Source organism: Struthio camelus, chromosome 18 (assembly GCF_040807025.1).
Source record: "Struthio camelus isolate bStrCam1 chromosome 18, bStrCam1.hap1, whole genome shotgun sequence".
NCBI lineage: Eukaryota > Metazoa > Chordata > Aves > Struthioniformes > Struthionidae > Struthio > Struthio camelus.
The window spans coordinates 15206266-15225513 of record NC_090959.1 but is presented as its reverse complement, the minus strand read 5'-3'; the positions used below and the strand labels follow the sequence as shown (position 1 = coordinate 15225513).

General features: G+C 43.5%; 1 protein-coding gene across 3 annotated transcripts in view; it reads right to left on the bottom strand.

Moving 5' to 3' along the window:
- CDH4 (cadherin 4) overlaps window positions 1-19248 on the bottom strand; it is a 467238-nt gene that overhangs the window by 38553 nt on the left and 409437 nt on the right. For all 3 annotated transcript variants that reach the window (XM_068912696.1, XM_068912697.1, XM_068912698.1), the window contains one exon: window positions 7525-7662. In XM_068912696.1, coding sequence (XP_068768797.1) covers window positions 7525-7662 — 138 coding nt within the window. The remainder of the gene's footprint in view (window positions 1-7524; window positions 7663-19248) is intronic.

Here is a 19248-nt window from a genome sequence, read left to right as displayed (position 1 = left end):
GTTTGATCTCAAAGACAGATCAAGATACAAATAATTTCCAACAAGACGCAAATAACGTGCTAATGAAGGCTAACCTGCTTGCCTGTGGCAGCAAAGCCACCTGGCATTAGTGTGGAGAGTCCTAGACAAGGCTGAGACAAGAAGGGAAGAAAACACTTTTCTGCACTTGTGCTCTCTCCATTTGTTACTGCTACTTCTTGACCTAACATCTTTATTCTAATTCATTGCTTATGACAGAGGTTTTCATCAGGACCTCAGATATAATGAAAGGCTTTGAAAGCCTATTTCAATTTACAAACAATGAATCCTTATTTAGGAAAACTAAACTGATTTGCAGTCTTTAGATTTCACCAACTACATATTTAATTGGAATGCACACAGACTTAGGTAGATGCTCATTTACCCAAATGCTACTGGGCATATTGGATTCACTCAAATATAATAATTTATTTAGGTTAGAAGATGACAGCTCTGTAACAGTCCAAGCTTTACTATGCAGTTTGGTTCAGCTTCATATTGACTGGAAAATGAGCAAGAGAGCACAATCACCTGGGATTTTCCACACGGGCACAATTGATTTCTAACACTAAATCCCGTCCGCAGGACTGTACACAACTCCTGGGTTTGCTTTTAGCTGTAGAACAACGCAGTCCTGTAAATTGTCTCACTATGGTATGAGGGCTTTCCCCTTGGCAGCTCTGACCTGTGCTGGTCACCTCGCTTTCTGGCTTTTGTGACAACCGCCTCTAAATTATGCCATGGGCGTTTCGATGATTTCAAAATCCTATGGAGTCTGGGCTAATGGATATTCAAAAGTCATTCCAGACTTTCTGAACGGCCAGGTATAATGAGGGGGACAGCGCTCTATGATGGGGCAAAGGGACTGTTTCACAACTACGTACGCGGCTTTAGTCCAGGCGCTGGGAAATCAGGTGCACGGTGCCCGAGATTTAAGCCCTCGGCCTTTTCCAGCTCTGGACACATGCCCAGACCCCGGAAGGTAGTTAGCCTCCTGCTTCCAATGATTTTTCTTAGATCAGCTGGGTTAAGAGCTCTTTTTAGGACAGTCCTTGACGGGCATCCTGGTCTGTGGGAATTTTTCTGTCTGCGGGAATCTATGACAGTCCCGCTCCTGGTGGATCCTCCCTTCACTGCCTAAGATTAATTTGTAAAACACTAGCAGGCATGTAAAAGGCACTTCTCATAACGCTCAAATGTACTGAATGCTTCTCGATACATCTGGTTGCACATGTGCTTAGGAAACCCCAAACCCCTACCGAGCTTGCTTTGCTTCCTGTTTTGGTTTCCTATGACCATTACAGATCCTTTCACAAAATGAGGCCTATTTACATTTTTGCATCGCAACTATTTCAAAGTCACTCTTCGTCAGTCTGAATGAAAAGCTGAGGGATTTTCCTGGCATTTGCTATTCCTGAACTCCCTGGTAAAAACACGGCTCAGCAGGATTCGAGTCAGGCAGTTAGAGGCCAGGTGAAGCATTCACCCAAATCCTTGCTACTTGCAAAAAAGTCACCACATTTTCACAGTTCAAGTGAGTAATTTCTGCAGCGTTGGAAAGTGTTGCTCTTTCCCTGGTTGATGCACAGCTGTCTCTTGTCCTCAAATACTGTTAGCATGAGAACAAAGACCGAGTAAGGAATAAAATTTTGGCTTATGCTTGCTTGCTTTCAGCATTTGGAAAAGTTTGCAGAGCAAGCAGACTAAAGGAACTGTAGGCCGCGGCTGGGGAGAAGGCAAGTATGAAAGTGGGAAATGGCTAGGAAAAGGCAAATATGAACCCCCCAAATGTTAGTTCTTTTGTCCAAGACACTGACAATCATCTCCTCTGGCTTACTATATACGAATCTGGTCAAAAGAAAGACATTCGAACAGAGACTGCTGCACAGCTGGGTTACTAAGATGACGAAGGGAACGGAAACCTGCAGTGGAAAAAGTGGCTGGAGGAGCTCAGCTTGCTTATCTTCACAAAATGGTGTGCACTGGTGTACCAGGGTGGAACTGGGAAAGAAAACGGGAGGGAAGCATCAAGATGGGGGAAGGCAGAACTATTTATAGAAAAGGACACTGTTAGCACACTAGAGATGCCCTTGAGAGCTGGTTTCACCTGCAGATTTCAAAGCACTTTTCCGAGTGGGCTCGTTAGCGTTATCCACAGCACGCTGAGGAGCCCAACTGTATGAGCAGGCAAAGGCCGGAAATTTTTGGCAGCGCAGTCCCAAGCCAAAAGCCATTTTAACCCGGGGGCTGTGCCTGTGTCCTTGTGCTGAGGAAGCCCTGAGCCCCCTCTCCACCCTGCAGATTTCCATTCCTGACTGCTTCGGCCAGTGAGAGCCCGGTGCCTAACTCAGCGACTCCGAGCAGCCTGCTGTGATTCGGAGCTGCCAGTATTAATTAAACAGCCCTGCTGAAAACTGGCGAGAACTGCTTTTCCCAGTGATCTCGCAGCAAGTGCGTGCTCCTCCACCAAACAGCCAAACCCACTCTGCAGCGAGAGCAGCCTCAACCAGCAATACGTCTTCTCCTAGAACAAGAGCATCTATCCATGCTTAGGTTATTCTACTACTGCTGTTTCGCTTGGAGTTCACAGCCAGCCCTTTGCCAGATGCCCTTTCCCATGACAGCAAGATGAAACACCCCCCTCCAGCACTGCGAGCTGGAAAGGGGACTTGAGTCAGCTCCCTCTCCTCCTCACCCAGGCCAGAGAGTTCGGTCTAAACCTTTGGAGCTGCTCCTAACGGGAGCGAGGGCCGTGACCATTCGGAGAGACAGCACAGCAGCAAAGGGAAACGGCCCTCGAGCTGTCTCTTTAAAATATGCTCCACTGGATTCAGCCTCAGAAGAGGAAATTCTCAAAGCAGTGCCAAAGGGCAAATTTTAAAGTAGCTTTAAATAAGACCTCCTAAGGCTCAGGAGCTTAAAGAACTTGAATAGCCCAGTTTCTTTTTTTTTTTTTTTTCCTCCCTTTTCTTTCATTTTTTTTAAAGGAGAGGTTGATTGCCAGGCAGGTTTTCCCAAGAATCCACAAGCCTAACTAATCATGAGCACTTCAGTCCTGTGAAATAATGTTTCCCTTGCATGGGCTACTATAAAAACAAGTTCTGCACAGTAGGCAAATTTAAAATAACTTTTAATTAACATTTAAGACACAGAAGTCTGATCATGCAAATTCATCTGCGTCTCCTCTCTGTGCCTGATTGTTCCTGATTGAATACGATAAAAATAGACTTTATATGAGTCAAGTGTAGGCATGGATTTCTTTTACTTCTCCTCCCCTCTGATTATGCATTTCCTTAGATAAAGTGGAAGCCCTGGGATGGCTATTAACAGTATCATGGGTCAGAGTGGAAAGGGCATCCTGCTTGAGAGGAATTAAAGATTGCACTGGAACTAAAGGTAGCTCTTCAGTGAACAAAAAAGTGCCGCCACCTTGCATAAAGTCCCACCTGAGACTATCCAGCATTGCTCTCTCTCAGCTGACTTCTAATCTCTGAAGCACGGATATTAATTTTAGTGTGCTCCTCTCTATCTGAGGTGAACATCTGGACAGAGGCTCAGCTACAGATCTATATTCATATGGAAAAACAGCAACTTGTCTGTGCACAGCAGATAAATATTTGAAGGAAGGCAGAGGAATTTTCACATAATTAAGAAATGTCGGAGGACACGACCCTGTTAGGGGTAACAGGGACTTTGGGTAACTGAGGGCACCCTGATTTACTGATTCCAGTATATGGTGCTTGTAACAGTCTTTGAGCCAGCGTCCTAGTAAAACTTTCTACAAGACCTTTGTAAAATTAAAACTCCATAGTTTTATATCAGCTGATGGGTGTTGCTCAGTCCCTCAGCTAGCTCCCTGGGTCACAGGTCCCCCCCGAACGGCTGTTTCCGATGCTTACAGTGTTTCACAGGCTACTCCACTCTTCTGGTGTAGATGGGCTTGTTTCCCACTTGGATGCAGTTATCTTATGGGACGTTTCCCCACTGTTGGCTGCTCTCTGATGCTTCCCAGCACCATCAAATACTGGAGCAAATGGAGGACTCATCTCCAGCACGAAAACCAGAGCTGGGAGGGCTGGAGGAGGTCACCGCATCCTCTGTGCCCCAGAGCTGGCGAGTTTGATGCAGGTAGTCCTAACCTGATCATGGCTCTCCATGGATGGAGACTGTGCAGTGATCGGACTTAAAGCTAATGGTTGACTTTAGCTGAAAACTCTGTTTCCTCTAGAGACTGCAATTTTTTTTTTTATATAACTTCAGAATCCTTTGTATGAGAAGGTAGAGCTTCTTCTTCTCCTGCTATTGTACAGGATCCTTCCCTGGGCTTTCAAGCGATGTACTAAAGAATATGAAAAACATATTGATCCACTTTCATGTTAGCAAACAATGATTTCTGAGTTTTATTGGAGTGCCTTCAGTTTGTATATTTAAAGGATCTTCCATGTGCTTTTATTGCTTCATTTCTCATCTAGCACTAAATTTTTACCACAGCACATGTGATATTTTGGACGCCCGTTAACCAAAATATCTCCACAGGTCATCTGCTCTCCTTGACAGGCAATTTTGGCACTCATCCGCCTGTGTCTGAGCTTTCATTCGGTCCATGCATGAAGTCTCGTTAGCCTCTCGAACAAATGGAGCGCCTGACTACAGAGACAAATCTGACGTTATTGTCCATCCCAGTGGCTGTTTTCCTTCTCCTGGCCAGTTGTTAAGTTTTACACGGTGGCATTAATTCCTGCTGCTGAATATATGAGCTGTGATACTCGCATGCTGCACTGTCCTCCTGAGCTACATTTATATCCAGAAACTATTAAGTCTAAAACCACCCTGGTTGAATGACAGGTAATTTAGGCACACTATAGGGTGTGCCCCTCTATGTTCCTGTGCTTGAATATAGTTCCTTTCATGTGGCAACTTTCCAAGAGCAGACCACTATTTAAGTTATTCGGCCTACTTTGTTTTTACAACAGCATTTCAATGCAGAAGTATTTTAAATATCAATATATTCATCCCTCCAACAGCCCCTACTCTTACAAGAGATCCTTTGCTTTCTTACCCTGCTTTCTTACCCTCTGAAGAGCTGTGGATTTCCTGGAAATATTTTTTTGCTATTTTCTAAAGGTGTTAAAATGGAGATCAGACCATTTGGGGACAGCAAGGAGATTCAGTTTAGTTTTAAAGAAAGAGACTGATCAGCCTGATGCTGTTCTCTATGCCAGTCACAGGAAAAAACATATTATACATTCATACTCACGTAAAATTGCATCCTGGCTATACCTGGGAGTATATCAAAGATATTTGTTTCCATAAAACTAGAAAATAATATTGGAAAATGTCCTTGGGTTTCAAATCTTTAAAGTCCCATGTGCTACTAAATAAAGCCCTCCGGCCCTTGCAAAACTCCTTCTTCAATGATTTAAATTAGAGAATTAATGGAAAACATCAGCCCTGCTTAGAGGAAGAGCAGCATTTTCAGATCCGTTGAACACGACTCTGTAGGTAATTGTCTTGGTGGGTTTTATTCCTTCTAGGTCTAACACATGCTGAGACATTAAATACTCAGAATTCACCTGAAAGCAAATTCGCATGGTCTCACCTTCCATCAGATTCAGCTTTGGAAAACGTTTGGGAAAGATTAAAAAATATACCACCACCAGACACGTGTCACAAGCCCCACAAGGTCCGGAGGGGAGCGTGTGCCTAACCCCAGTGCAGCTAACGCTGCTACCTCAAACCTCCCCTCCCAGCTCCAGCTGCAGACAAGGACCAGGCAATCTGGGTCACCCTGAAGATCCTGTGCTTAAACGACGTGGCCACTAGATGTCATTACTTTTTCACTCACATGAAGACTAAAGAAGCATTTACCTGGCAGAATAAGGGCTCCCTAAAATATGGGGCACGCAGACAGCTGTGGTAGAACGTGCCATGGCTCGGGAGACGGAAGACTGCATTAGACTATCCACTACAAAATCTTCAAGACAGAACAACCCCGTGTTGGCAGGAGAAAGGACCATATGGACCGAGACTCGTATCAGATTTTTATGGTTCTCCAGAACTATACGTATCATACTTTAGGAGATATTTAATGACAACTTCAGAATGTAAAGATCAATGCATGCACTGTGACAGATATGAAGCGCATGTGCTGTTGTAAAATACAAGCTAAACCCTTGGGACCAGCAACACAGACGGCGTGGACTAAGGCCCAGACCTGAAAATGCTTCAGTAGCCCAATTCTCTCTGATCCGGGAGGAGTTTAGTGCCTCCCTCTTTTTGAGGATCTAGATCCAAGGTGCTGGCACTGCTCAGGAGCCAGCGCGTCTTGAGACAGAGCCCTGGTCGCTGATGGCATCGGGAAGGAAGGAACGCAGACCCCGCAGCGGGCACGGGGCCGATCTGGATCCATGGGGGCCTAAGTTGAGCTTTCTATGATTTCCTTGAGTTCTGTTGAATATTCTTGGATTGGAAGGGTATAACTAAGGGGGAAATCTGGCATTTCCCCTAGGAATAAATATTTGTATATCCTATGAGATGGAATGAAAATTTACAATAACACAAGTAATAACATATTATTTCTGAAAGGATATTCAGTGACATGAACATAATGCAATTTGACTTTCTACATTTTTAGAGGTTTGGTATCAGTTTCAAATACATCATTTCCCTTTCCTTGTTAACCTTTATATAAATACGGAATGTGGAAATACAATGATTTATCATTTCCCAGCATACAGATCCCTATACTCTTTTGTGGTTTCTAAAACTACTATTCATATTTAGGATGCTCTACCTCTATGGATTATGATGGCTGTAAAGAAACAGACCACATCATTTCACCTTCTGTTTTTTCATTATCGTCTTAATCAGCTCAAAAGTTTGCAATTTGCAATCTCTTAATTTTTTTCCCCTTCTTCCCCAATGATAGAGACTTGCAGCACATGAGAATGGAGGAGAAATATTGTGCTCACATAAGAAAGATCTTAAACTGATTAAAAACAGATGTACTGAAGTATGCCTACACATTTACTGCCAGCGCACGCAAATACATCTGTTATAGTTATCAGTGAAATATAAATTTTACCGGATAACCGTTACCATTTAGAGTATTTACTGCTTCTTTGAAATTGTATCCAAGCTACTAAACCCAAAAAAATCTCTTACTGCTTAGGATTTCACTCGTAAGTAGTAATAACTCTGATATGTCTACAGCCAATTGCTGTGAAACAACTGTATTCTCTTCGGTGCGATCAGACATAGTCTGTTTGCCACATTATTTTAGCTTTTAGTACCTCACTGAAATTGGTCGCCACATAGTTTTGTTAGTTCATGAATCAATTTTCTTTCTCTCTTTCCCTTTTTTTCCTGAAAGTCTTTGTTCCACGGTCAGCTATCAAGTTCCTTCTGTCTGCCAAACTGGCAAAGAGAGATGACTGATGTGAACATCTGCGCACCGCAAACACATTGCGTGTCCACGCGTCACTGTGCTGATGCATCGATACTTACAGTGCTGGTAGTGAATTCGGGCGGGTTGTCATTCACATCCGTCACCGTGATGATTGCAGTTGCCGTGTTGGAGAGACCGTAGTTAAGATTTCCTTCCATATCTGTGGCTTGAACGATGACTATATACTGCTGAACTTTCTGAAAAAAGAAGAGAATCAAAAATGCATCCCGTAAAAAGCCTTGGTTTATTTCCCTTTCTACAAGTGCAGTCTTAAGGCAGACTAAGAACTTTATTAACATTCAAATTGTTAATAGCAAAGACAGATAAAAATTTTTTATCATATTTTTGAAGGCATTTTTGCATAGATTGGTGGTATCACCTGTTTTTATAAGGAAGAAAAATCTTATGGGCAAAAATCTTTGGTTGAAGCAGGGTTTCTGGCTAACTTTTAAGCATTATTAGCAACATTAGTTTCTGTCTTCTGAAAACCAGTAAACTAGTAAAAATTTGGCTAATTTGTTTCCACTGAAACATCATCTGAAACACTGAACATCATCAAAAACATTCAAAAACTGATAGCAGCATTGCCTAGTAGCCTTCCAGCCAGATCTGCTCATGCAGTTTGATGCCCACAAAGTGCTTTGATACTTACAACGCTCCCCATGTTTCAGTCCTAGTAAATGAGAAGTAAAGCAAATCCAGTACGAAAAAAAAATTCAATATCACAGACAAAAGTTCAATTGAACTATTTTAAATTCCTGAATGTCCCAAACAACCTGGCTATCAAGGAAAAAGTCTTAAAAGAGCAAGCTAAAACATCAGGTATTAAAGTTCTTACCAAAGACACCTACATTGTATGTCAATGCAGCCGGAAAGTAAATTTGAAAAAAATAAAATAGGAAAGAGCAACATCTCGGTCTGCATGTTGTGTAAATCTCCCTGGGACGCCTCCGTACTTAGGAATATCTGCCTGCACTGAGAAAAGCCTCCTAATCTTTAAAACTGGCCTCAAACCATAAATTTTCATCTGGATCTGCAGAATTTACTACTGATGCCTGCACGCATCATGCTAACAGTGCACAAAGCGCTTTATAGGCAGGTATGAAAGCGCAGCTCCGGTCCTGAAATACGTGCGGCCAAAGCGTTGTGCAAAGAACCAAGGAGGGATCCAGTCAAAACCTGTCAGATTTAGGGCAAAGCGAAACCCTGTGCCACAACCGCTGAGGCCCTCGCTCTTGGCGAGTTATTCACTGTGCCGCGGGAGAGCGGATACGAGCTCCCGCGAGGAAGAGCAGCAGGAGGAAGGGGAGCGCGGCACGGGGCTTGCTCGGGAGCCTCCTGGGAGCGGGCTGGCACGCAGGGCCAGTGCCAGGGACGTGGAAATAGAGGCAGGAAAGTTATGCAGGAAAAGCTTTGCGCAAAGCCTGGCAGAGGGGATTAAACGGGAGAAAAGAGTTCGGCGGAGCCACCGGCACGCTACATTGCATCCTGCTTTTGGCATCCCGCTCAGATACCGGAGAGTGGGCTGCTCTTTTCTTGTCCTGGTGTTACATGTAGCTCCTTTGACACTTCAGAATGTGAGAATTTGGTCAGTTAGGCCTCTTTCCCCCAATATAAATATTCTCATAGCGCTGTAAGTAGTTTAATTCTTTCCGAGTTGCTGAATTTTATCTTTATCTTGATTCAAGGACATCTAATTGACAGATATTAGCCTGCTAAATGACATGACATCACACATAAGGATCCATCAGGCCCTTGCAGTTGGAATATATTACGGAAACGCACCTCCATTACGTCTCCTGTCATCTTCTACAGTAAAACATGAGAGAGAAAACTATCATTAGCCTCTGTTTTTCTCATACAAAAAGATGCTAGCCACTACTTTATTTGTAAAGCACGGGGAAATCATAAGGCTGATACATCCTTATTAATGAATACGAACTCTTGTCTTGTATTTAGCTTTTCCTTCTTTCTCCCTTACAGAGAATTTAGGAGACTGATGTAAGTGTTTCCGAACGGCCCAAACGCTTGTGAGCTGAATTAGCTTTAAATCACAAAGGAGGAAAGAGATTTAAGAAATACCGGCAGTCAGACTCCACGTAAATTAGAAAAACGGTTTGGAAGCCCGCCTTAGAGACCACATTTCAATAGCGCATTTAAATGGCGAAGCCACCTCTAATGTTCCTCACTGCGGTGAGACGGCGCGTCTCCGGTTTGATGGTAGAGCTGTCGCACGTCATTGTCAAAGCTTCAGTGCTTCAGCAGCTACCGCGGGAGGGTGGGGGGGAAGAAAATCTTCCTTCCTTTCCCTCAAAGAAGCGGGCGATAAAACCATTCTCCACTGGTAGGGGAGTTTCTTTGTTAACTTTGCAGTTTGCTATTTTACCCTGGCAAAGCGACCTCTTTATGGTCGCTGGGCTTGGAGGTTACCACGTGCCGGCGGAGCCACTGGAGCAAGGCGGGACTGTCAGAGGCTCTCGCTGCCGCTGTCGCGCTGGCCGGCCTCCAGCGAGGGCACGGCGAAGGCAGCTCCGCGTCGGTGTCAAAAGCCATTCGGGAACTCATGACACCGTTACGCCAACTTCAGCCCGAACTCCGAAACCGACCGCAGACCTTGCAGAAGGTCACGCTCAATCTCGACGGTACTTATTCATATCGGCATCTCGCCTGCCAAGCTCCCACTGACAGCAGCTCTTTTTCAGGTTGTTTCATTCAGCTCTCAGCGAGCGCTTCCACTGGGAAAATGAATCATCTCGGAGAAGAGGAGGGAAAGCGTTTGAAAGTCTCGTTTAAAAGTTGTGATGATTTCACTATTTTGCTACATAAACAAATACAAATCTTTTATATATATATATATATATATATATATTCTGACTAGATATGCACGCATGCGCATGTGTGTGTACTCCAACACCCTTTGTTACGAGTGAGTCTCATATTCACAGGAAAGTTTATTTAACAAAATGCCTTTCACCGAGCATCTTAGCCCAGAGTTAACCAAAACCCCCAAACGTATTCAGAACACTAAACTAGAGAAATTTAAAAGAGAGACCACTACAATCAGATAATACAAAGCCAGAAATGAAAATGTCCAAAAATCAGGTAGCTACTAAATGATACCAGCCACAAAAAGCTTGCTCACGAGAATGGGAAGAGAGGGTACAGGCAAGAGAGCGCGTACAGCGTCCAAGCCTACTGAGAAGGTGTGATGGACTTATTCAAGTAGGACCCTTCCTGGAACGGATGTGTTTCTGTGATGGGCACCATATCTCAGGATAGCAGCACCAGCTAGAGCAATCGGGGACACAGAGAGAGAGCTGAACCGCTGGTATAAGCTTGAGGGAAATTGCTAGAGTGGCACCGATTTCCGTCAGCTAACCTACAACTATTGCATTTAGAGCACATAATGCTATTGGAAATGGAGAATCTGCATTATCTTGGCTGGAATGTAAAGTTGTATAAAGCAGAAAAAACACCTACAAGAAAGTAGATGGAGATTTGCTGAGCCGTTAGGGCACTCAGTTGGCACCCACGTCCAACTTCAACTGAATGCCTACAGTCTGGGCATGTAAGAGTGGCACTTCTATGATCTTGTTTTGGTCTGTCTCTCATTCAGTCTTCACCGAGACTGGCCCCACAGACACGAAATTACTGATTTTTTGTTTTTCTCTAGCTAACCTTTTTGCTTTCAAGCATTAAGCTGATTTTATTGAACTGTTCAATCAATTTCAATTTCAACATGTCTCTCCAATTTGTCACAACATCTCCAGGGGCATCTTAGTTTGTTATCCTACTATTATTACTATCATTGCAACTATTAAAAAAAAAAAAAAGCAGCCCTATGCCCCCAAGCATATGAGACATTTTCTTGATGGGGTTTTCATCATGCAGAATAATTTGCATATTCTCCGTTCTGAACAAAAGTGACATTTTAAATAGCATAGGGCAGAAACTACAGCATGGAAATAAATAAGGGGCCAAACCCAGAGAAATGAAAGAGTTACTATATGTTTGCTCTGATGACAATGCTGTGGAATTAAAGAACTGAGTCTCTGCCCCTAAGTGGAACGCAGACTGAAGTCCCAGCCCCACCAAAGTTTCTGGAAGATCCAGTGGCAACTACTTTTAATACATCTAGCAAATCCTCATGCTAGAGAAAATTAAACGTGCTACCTCTACTTAAGCAGGGGAAAAGAAGTGATCTTGATAACCGCAGTACTCTTAGTCTGACCTCAACAATATGCAGGGCTATTGAAGGAAAAATTTCTGAAAGGAAGAATAATTAAAGCAATGGTGGCACATGTCATCTGTCTACACTTCTGTCAGTCATCTGATACAGTGCCACAAAGAAATACATTAGCTACCTTTGAGAAGATGGGAATTAGCTGAAAATTGGTTAAGCTGGTTAAGGGGAAGTTGACTAAGGACTTGGTTAAAAAGGTAGCGGTGAGCTGTACGGAGAGAGGAGGGAACAGCTGGGAAGAAGGGTAACCTGAAAACTAAACAACAGAAATAAGACGTGATTAAATGGCACAAAATAAAAGATAATGCGGCGGGGGACCAATAACAAAACTTTTATGGAAGCGAGTCTATCGGACACGAGCAAGCAGGACCGGCACGACGTCCCGCTGCCTGCCCGCGGCAGGCGTGACCCTCAACGGCATCGTGTGCAGGATTAACACCGCGGATTCGGCAGCGTTAACTGACGGTGCCGGGCACTGAGGAGAGCTCATCTGGAGGCTGTGCGTGGTCCAGGTCACGGGGACTCGCCGCAGAGCAGCCCGGATGCGACCAGGTGCCGGAGTGAAGAGCCCATCATGGGAAGAGAGGCCAGGAAAGCTTGGCTTGTTTAGTCTAGCAAAATGAAGGCTGACAGCAGATATGACTGCAGTCTATAAATACATCAGGAGGATAAACACTAGGAAGGCAAAAGAGCAATTTAAACTAAAGAACAATGTTGACACAAGAACAAATGGGTATAAGCTGGCCATGAATAAATTTAGGCCGGAAATTAGTAGGTCCTTCACTGCTAAAGCTACAAGATGCCAGAGTAACTATCTAATGCAGGGTCTGGGGAGCAAAAATGTTCAAAAGAATAAATTACATTAGGGATAAAATCTTTTTGGTCTAAGTAGAAATTACGTTAAATTCGGCTAAAGCAGAAATCAGAGCGCTCTTTACGTACAAACAATTTGTGAGGAAGAGAAAAAATAAAACCCCTTTCAGTATGTTCGTATAAAAACGGACTAAGACTTAACACAGATCAGTATCACTGAGCCAGCAAGTTACATAGTCATGAAGAATGCACTAGGTGCCCCAAAACAAAATCACAGATATTGCAAGAAGCTCTTCCCATCAAGATAGAGGCTGGCACGTAAGACACCCTTGCAAATACCCAGCTGAGCTGCACAAACTCCTGCTGAGAGAGGTTATAAACAAACGTAGCTCACATTCAGAAAGAGAGTCTAAAAGAGCAAGATAGTTTTTAAATGAAATCGTAGTAATGCAGTGCTATCGGTGATCCCAATCTTCAAATGTGCATGCACAGTACTTTTAGGGCTACGACTATTCCTGGTTTACACATGCAATTATTACAGATCATACACAAACTGGGTAACTGTATGCCAAAGTCCAAAAATGTGGTACTTATGTGATTTAAAATAATCTGCATTATGGACAAAGGGTTTGAAAAATTAGGTCCTACATTTTCAAAGCTCTGTACAAATATTGTCCCATTAATTACCCCTTCCTGAGAAACGTATGACTAGCTAAATTTAGCATCGTGTCTGTTAAAGCAAATAAGGTTACAAAGACGTTGCTGTAGGATGCATTGAGCAGGAATCTATTGGTGAAGGAGATATAGAAAATCCAAAGCTGTTAAAAAATCCTATTTCCTCTCATAGCTATCCTTACATCTTCTTTTATATTTACGTGTTTGGCCGTCTCCCCGCACTTTAGCAGTATAGTGGTGAATGCCAATGAGAGGGATATGGGACGTTCCTCCTCCTTATTTTCTAAATCTTTTCTTTACAGGCCAATGAAGTTTTGATGGTCACTTTTTTTGGTTCAGGTCACCCAGCTGCCCATGAAGCTGCTGGTAATAAATACTGTACTACGGTCAGGAAAGTCAAATTGAAAACAAATGAACAAATATGCCCGCCACCCCGACATTCACTTGACTCTAGCAGAAATAATTTATTCAAACAGACCTAAATAGCCATCATTTAAGCAAAGCTTGCAGATTTCCAGCAGAAATTCCTATTCTGAGAGCTAAAAGGGGCAGGTTTCCACAAAACGACCACAACATCCGACACCTTTCACTCGCCTCCCGCCCGAGAAGGTGCTGGGCAGTGTTTCATTTCTGCGCCAGCGCGGAGCAGAGGCTTTGACATAGCCTGACCTTTTCATTGCTTAAATGTAGCGTAGCATCACGTCACGGGTGCAGCACCCTCAGCAGACATCAAACCCGGGCTCAGGAACGTTGCGGCGCGAGCTGCTACTGCCGCGGCTCGACAGACGCCGTTGCGCTCCATCCCCACCTCTCCCGGCCGAGCCGAGGCCCGCTCCTGCTAGGACACGGCTACAACAAGGCAGGGGACCCTGCTTTAAAAACCAACCGGTGCTGCTCAAGCCCTAACAGCGAAGCCCTGAGCAAAGAGGTTTATTTTCTGGGGTTAGATTTGCTTTTCTTCCCAGCAAGGCATGCTGCTTCCCGGCGCGTTTTACCTTCTCAGCTCTCTGCTAGGGCAGTGCTCCTGAGCATGGCAGTGCCTTGGTTGCTCTTCCTCTAGCAATACCCAGTTTACTCTCCTGGAAACCGGTATGGGTTAATGTAAGCTAGTTTTCGCCTTTAAAGAGGTGTCAGCGTGAAACATACTGGCCCCTGACTTGCAGGTCGGACCACGTGAGTTCCCGCTACGGCAGGACTTTGGAGCCTAGGAAAGAGGAGGATGTGAAAAGCGGTTCAGCGCGTTCCCTTCCCGCGCCGCTGGCAAGCGGTGCAACGCCTCCCCGCGCTGCGGGCCGTCCCGGGCTCACACAGCGCTCGGCTCCCACGCAAGCCTTACTGAAACGCAATCGAAAGAGGAGGGAGGGAGAGCGCGGCATCTCCTGCCAGCCCTCCGCGGGGTGGAGGATTTTGGCCTGCAGCGCTGAACTTGCGTGACTCATAAAACAGGGGAGAAAGAAAATATTTATTTAGGAATCACTCGGCGAACATCTCGAACGTTTCCTCTGACTCACCGGCCAAAGCAAAGACGGTTTTCGCCCACAAAAACCACATTGGAAGAAGTGCTCCACAAATCTTAATAAATCAACGTAACACATGCGGAATGAGACCGGTAAAGGTCCAGAGGCCACGAGCTAAGCCCAGGGTTTTCATCTGGCACTACACTTGCTTTGAAAAGTGACCTTTACCAAACAGATTTCAACTCTCAGCGTGATCAGCAATTCTGAGCTATACTCTTAACACTTTCCCTCTCAGCACCTGAGGCCTGCAAAGCATGTGCGATCTCACACCTTATACTGCTCTTCCTTTTCTCTCTTAAGCCATTATACTTCAATGCAGTATTTTAATGTGTTAGGATTTGATTATTTTCTTTAGTCCGTTCAGAACAAGCACATATGCAATCAATTCCTTCTGCTCTTCCCATGGTGCGTGTCGCATCATACGCGTAAGCGCAGATCTGAGCTGTTCCAGTTTAGTCAGTAGTTTTTTTGTGTGTGGTGGCTACTGAAAGAAGAAGAACTTCTCCTGCAACAGTTAACTTAGCTCCGGAACGAAAGCGTGAGGAAGTGTTTAAAAGTTATCAAAAAAAAAAAAAAAAGAGTGAATATAATCTTTTTATCCCAGAGAGGTTACAAAATGAAAGAAAGAAAGAAAACCTTTCAGAAACCGCTCTACTCGGCCTCGTAGTACTGCTGGACAAAATGGTTCAGTGTCTGTTGCCCCCGGCTGGGTTTTGTGCATTGTTCAGGCAGTGAAAGGCAAAGTGGTGAAAGTGGAAACCTGTCCTAAGTATTCACTAGGTGCAGAGAAGACCCTACAGTCATACCGGACACCTTCGAGCCTCCTACCTCTATCTCCCTGTAGCCTTCAAGATAGAAGATTTAGGAGCTGAACAGAATTGCTCATCCACCTGATTTTATTGTGAGAGTCACGATTTTGCTCCAGCAATGATGTTATTGAGTGAGACTCTCATCTCAGAAAGTGATCTTCTAGTGGTTGGGGATACAAAGGTAAGCTTAGAAATAGAATCTGCAAGCACTAAAAAATACCAAAACGAAACCAGAAGAAAAGAGCAGACAAATCAAAATAACTCAAAATGTGATATTCTTACGGCAGATTTGTGATCCTGGTGGACCATTATCATGATCTTCCTAATGCCTGATGCTAGCAATACTGTGCACAGGAGGAAGGGTATCAAACAGGAGCAAAAATGCTTTTGAATGTAATATGCTGCAACTACCTTCATCTAATTTTTTTTTTGTGTGGGTGAGTGAGTTTTATTTCTTAGCGATCAGATCACACACTGAGTCTAGACTCTCACATTTGAAAAAACCTCTCAGCTGAAACCCCATTGCAGTGGAGCACATTAGGAATCCCAAAGAAGAAACTTATGCCCAAGGAAGGGGACCTACCGGAAAATACAAGAACCAGAATAGTCAGTCAACCCAAATGTACTTTGCAGAGCATCTGCCATGCTGTGACCTCAGCTGGCCACCACTTATGGCAACACCATGTTTTGAAGAAGGCTGTATACAAGGTTAATAGCAAAGTAGGTTCTTTTACTTGTTCTAGATTATGAGGTGCAAAGGGTGGGAATCAGAGGTCACAATTTTTTTAGCTGACATTTGAGCACAGGAGAATGTCAGAACTTCAATGTAGTTGCTTGAGAAACTTCTGAGCCCAAAGAATTCTTTTTCTATCTGAAACAGTGCTTTAAAGTTAATCTCATTCTTTAAAGTTCACACAAAACCAGATTGTGCCTCTATATTTAAGACTGCGACAGTATTTTCTAGTTTCAGGAGGTTTTATGACATGGCCATAACATTTGTCGACATTTTCGGTTTTGTGACTGAGTCCTGGCAAATGAGACACCAAGTCTGCAGCAAACAGAAAATAACGTCTGAGCTCTTTTCGGAAGACAAGTGGACGATATAGCATGTATTCTGTGCTAATGCTGTAGGTACTGATGCTGCCACTGATGGACCTAACAGATTTCCATGCCTCAAGGACTCCCAACAAAGGTACCTGGGTTGTGCATAGGTCATTTAGGCTATCCAAGCATTATGGACGGACATCAAAATCACGCAGAAGAGGAAGACCAACTTTCAATTTGTTTGAATTAGTTTAAGGAAAGCATGAGAACTCTTTAGTCCTAGACAGCACTGACTTCCCTGTTTACACCGACTGCCAGCAAAGAAGCTTTTTGTATGGTTCTCTCATTTAATGCCAAAATTGGAAGAATAGACTCATTAGAAATGTGCTACATCTCCTTCTACACTGATTAAAAGTATAGGTCAGAGGTAGGTCCACAAGGAAACAGAAAAGGAATATGGAAAATGAAATATATGCTTCCGATTGTCGCCACTGATAAACATGCAACCGAGTATCATGGAGTTGGTATGAGCTATAGGTACATTTCATTAAGATATGATGAATCTTGGATAATGTATTTTGATTATGACTATAGCCACTGAGTCAGTGCCAAAAAAGGGTAGGCTTGTGATTAAGGCTGGAGACTGCAGATTAGAAGACCCGGATTTCTTTTGCATTTTCCCAAACATTCCCCAAGCGACCTTTGGTAGGTCATTTAATTTTTCTGTGCCGCAAAGAAATGGAAAATAACACTTCAAAATGAAATGAAAACACTTTCTTATCTGACAGAGCTATCGTGAAAATAAAATCCATTAGTTGCTGAAGAACTCAGATGCTCTGAGGGCGAGGGCGGCAGAAGTACCTATCATCACCAGCGGCCTTCACAGCGGGCTGTAACAACGCTGGCAGAGTTTCACCGCAGAAGCGGGTATTCTTCGATATCTTAGCAGAAACAACTCAAACCTAGCAGACACTACTTTCTATTCATGTCAGTATTTTGCAGGCTTTATGCCCCAGAGATTCTAGGTCATGTTACAAACCACTTGAAAGGAGCACTGAGGAGCATGTCTTCTAACTTTTGGCTGAGGCAATTTTTGAAAAAGCATGAAATTATGTCCAGCTTTTCTTGGACAGGCAGAGACAAGCAATAGTTCAATGTCTAGGTGGTCACACAGCAACTGTCAGTGCTGAGAGGTGCCCCTCGGTAAACATGCCAGCATTAAATTGATGCCACTTCCAGTTTGCGTCTGCCACTTTCTGACAAAAGTAGTGAGTGTTTAGAGAGAGACATGAGAAAAACCAAAAATCCCTGTCAGACCCCACAGAGAAGGGAAAGTAAGCAACTATCCAAGAAATATATATTTTTTTAATTAAAAAGATGACCTTCTTTGGACTTGTGCAACCAAAATTCTCCTTTGTAGTGTGTAACTTCTCAGAGTTTACCCAAAGGCCAGGCTTTAGGGAAAAAAAATCCTAGTTATGTCCATTGTGCTCTTACAATCTGCAAAATCTTTGCTGTCAAACGCTGCCAGAGCAATTTAATAAACAGAGAAAATGCCTTAATGTATTCTGAAACCTGAAAACCACCCATCATTAGCCCCACATGCTGTTTTCCTGCTTTCTCTGCTTTAAGCCATTTAGCTGTTACAGCTGTTTCCCTTGTAAGTCTGACTTCTGTTTTTATCAGCCTGATTTGTTTTCTGGTATATCTGGCTTGATTAAAAACAGGAAGAAAAACCTTTCATAATTCAGGTAAAACTGCCTCCTTTTTTCAGCCCTGTGGGGCTGGAAGATTGAAGAAGATCATCAAGAAGATCAGTGCAGGTCAATATATATTCACAATATTGCTCATAATTTATACTTCATCTCATTTTTGCAGAGAGGCTGGAAATTCCATGCCCACGACACCACTGCTAGCGTCAGCCTTTTTTTTTTTAGGAGCATTACGATTTCTGAAGCCTATCAAGGCAGCCATTAAAAGAATAAAATCAAAATAGTATTTCCAAACCATTTCCTCTCATCCTAGATATTTACACATTGGCATGTGCAACAAAACAAGGAATGAGCCAGGTCGTGGGTTTTAGAACAAATGGCAGTCAGGAGCAAAGAGAAGTCTTGGGGATCTGAAGTGTGTTGACTGCATGGACAAAATAAACTCATCTGATGTCATTCATTATTCATTGCTGAGAAGTATTCCTTCACTTCAAGAAAACAGCTTGGCCAGGCTCTTGTTCGCTGCGTATCATGTGAGCCTTCACCCTTATGAACTGAAGGGAACATCCAAACAGTGAAGGAACCGGTTAGAGTAGGGGAAGTGGCCGATTTAATTAAATTTGGCTGAATGAAAGGTTAGTGGAAAACAGTCAAATAACTGAGAGATTAATGTGAGATGCTCCCTACTGTATTTCCCTTAAGAGCTGTTTCACGCAGTTTGGGCAGGGTCATGTTGTGCTGATTTGCTGAGAGAGAACATGATTGACAGAATTACTAGAAAAGAAACTCAGTTTGGCTGCGAAGACAGAAAAACTAACAGGGATGTCTGTCAAACAAGGGCTCAGAACGCAAATGGTTTTGTTTTCCTGTCTTTTAGGAGGGATACTCTCTTCCACTTACTGTAGGCAAATACTTCAGTCATGATTAACAACGCCGGTTAAGCTCAGTGTAGACTCAACCCAAAGAAAAG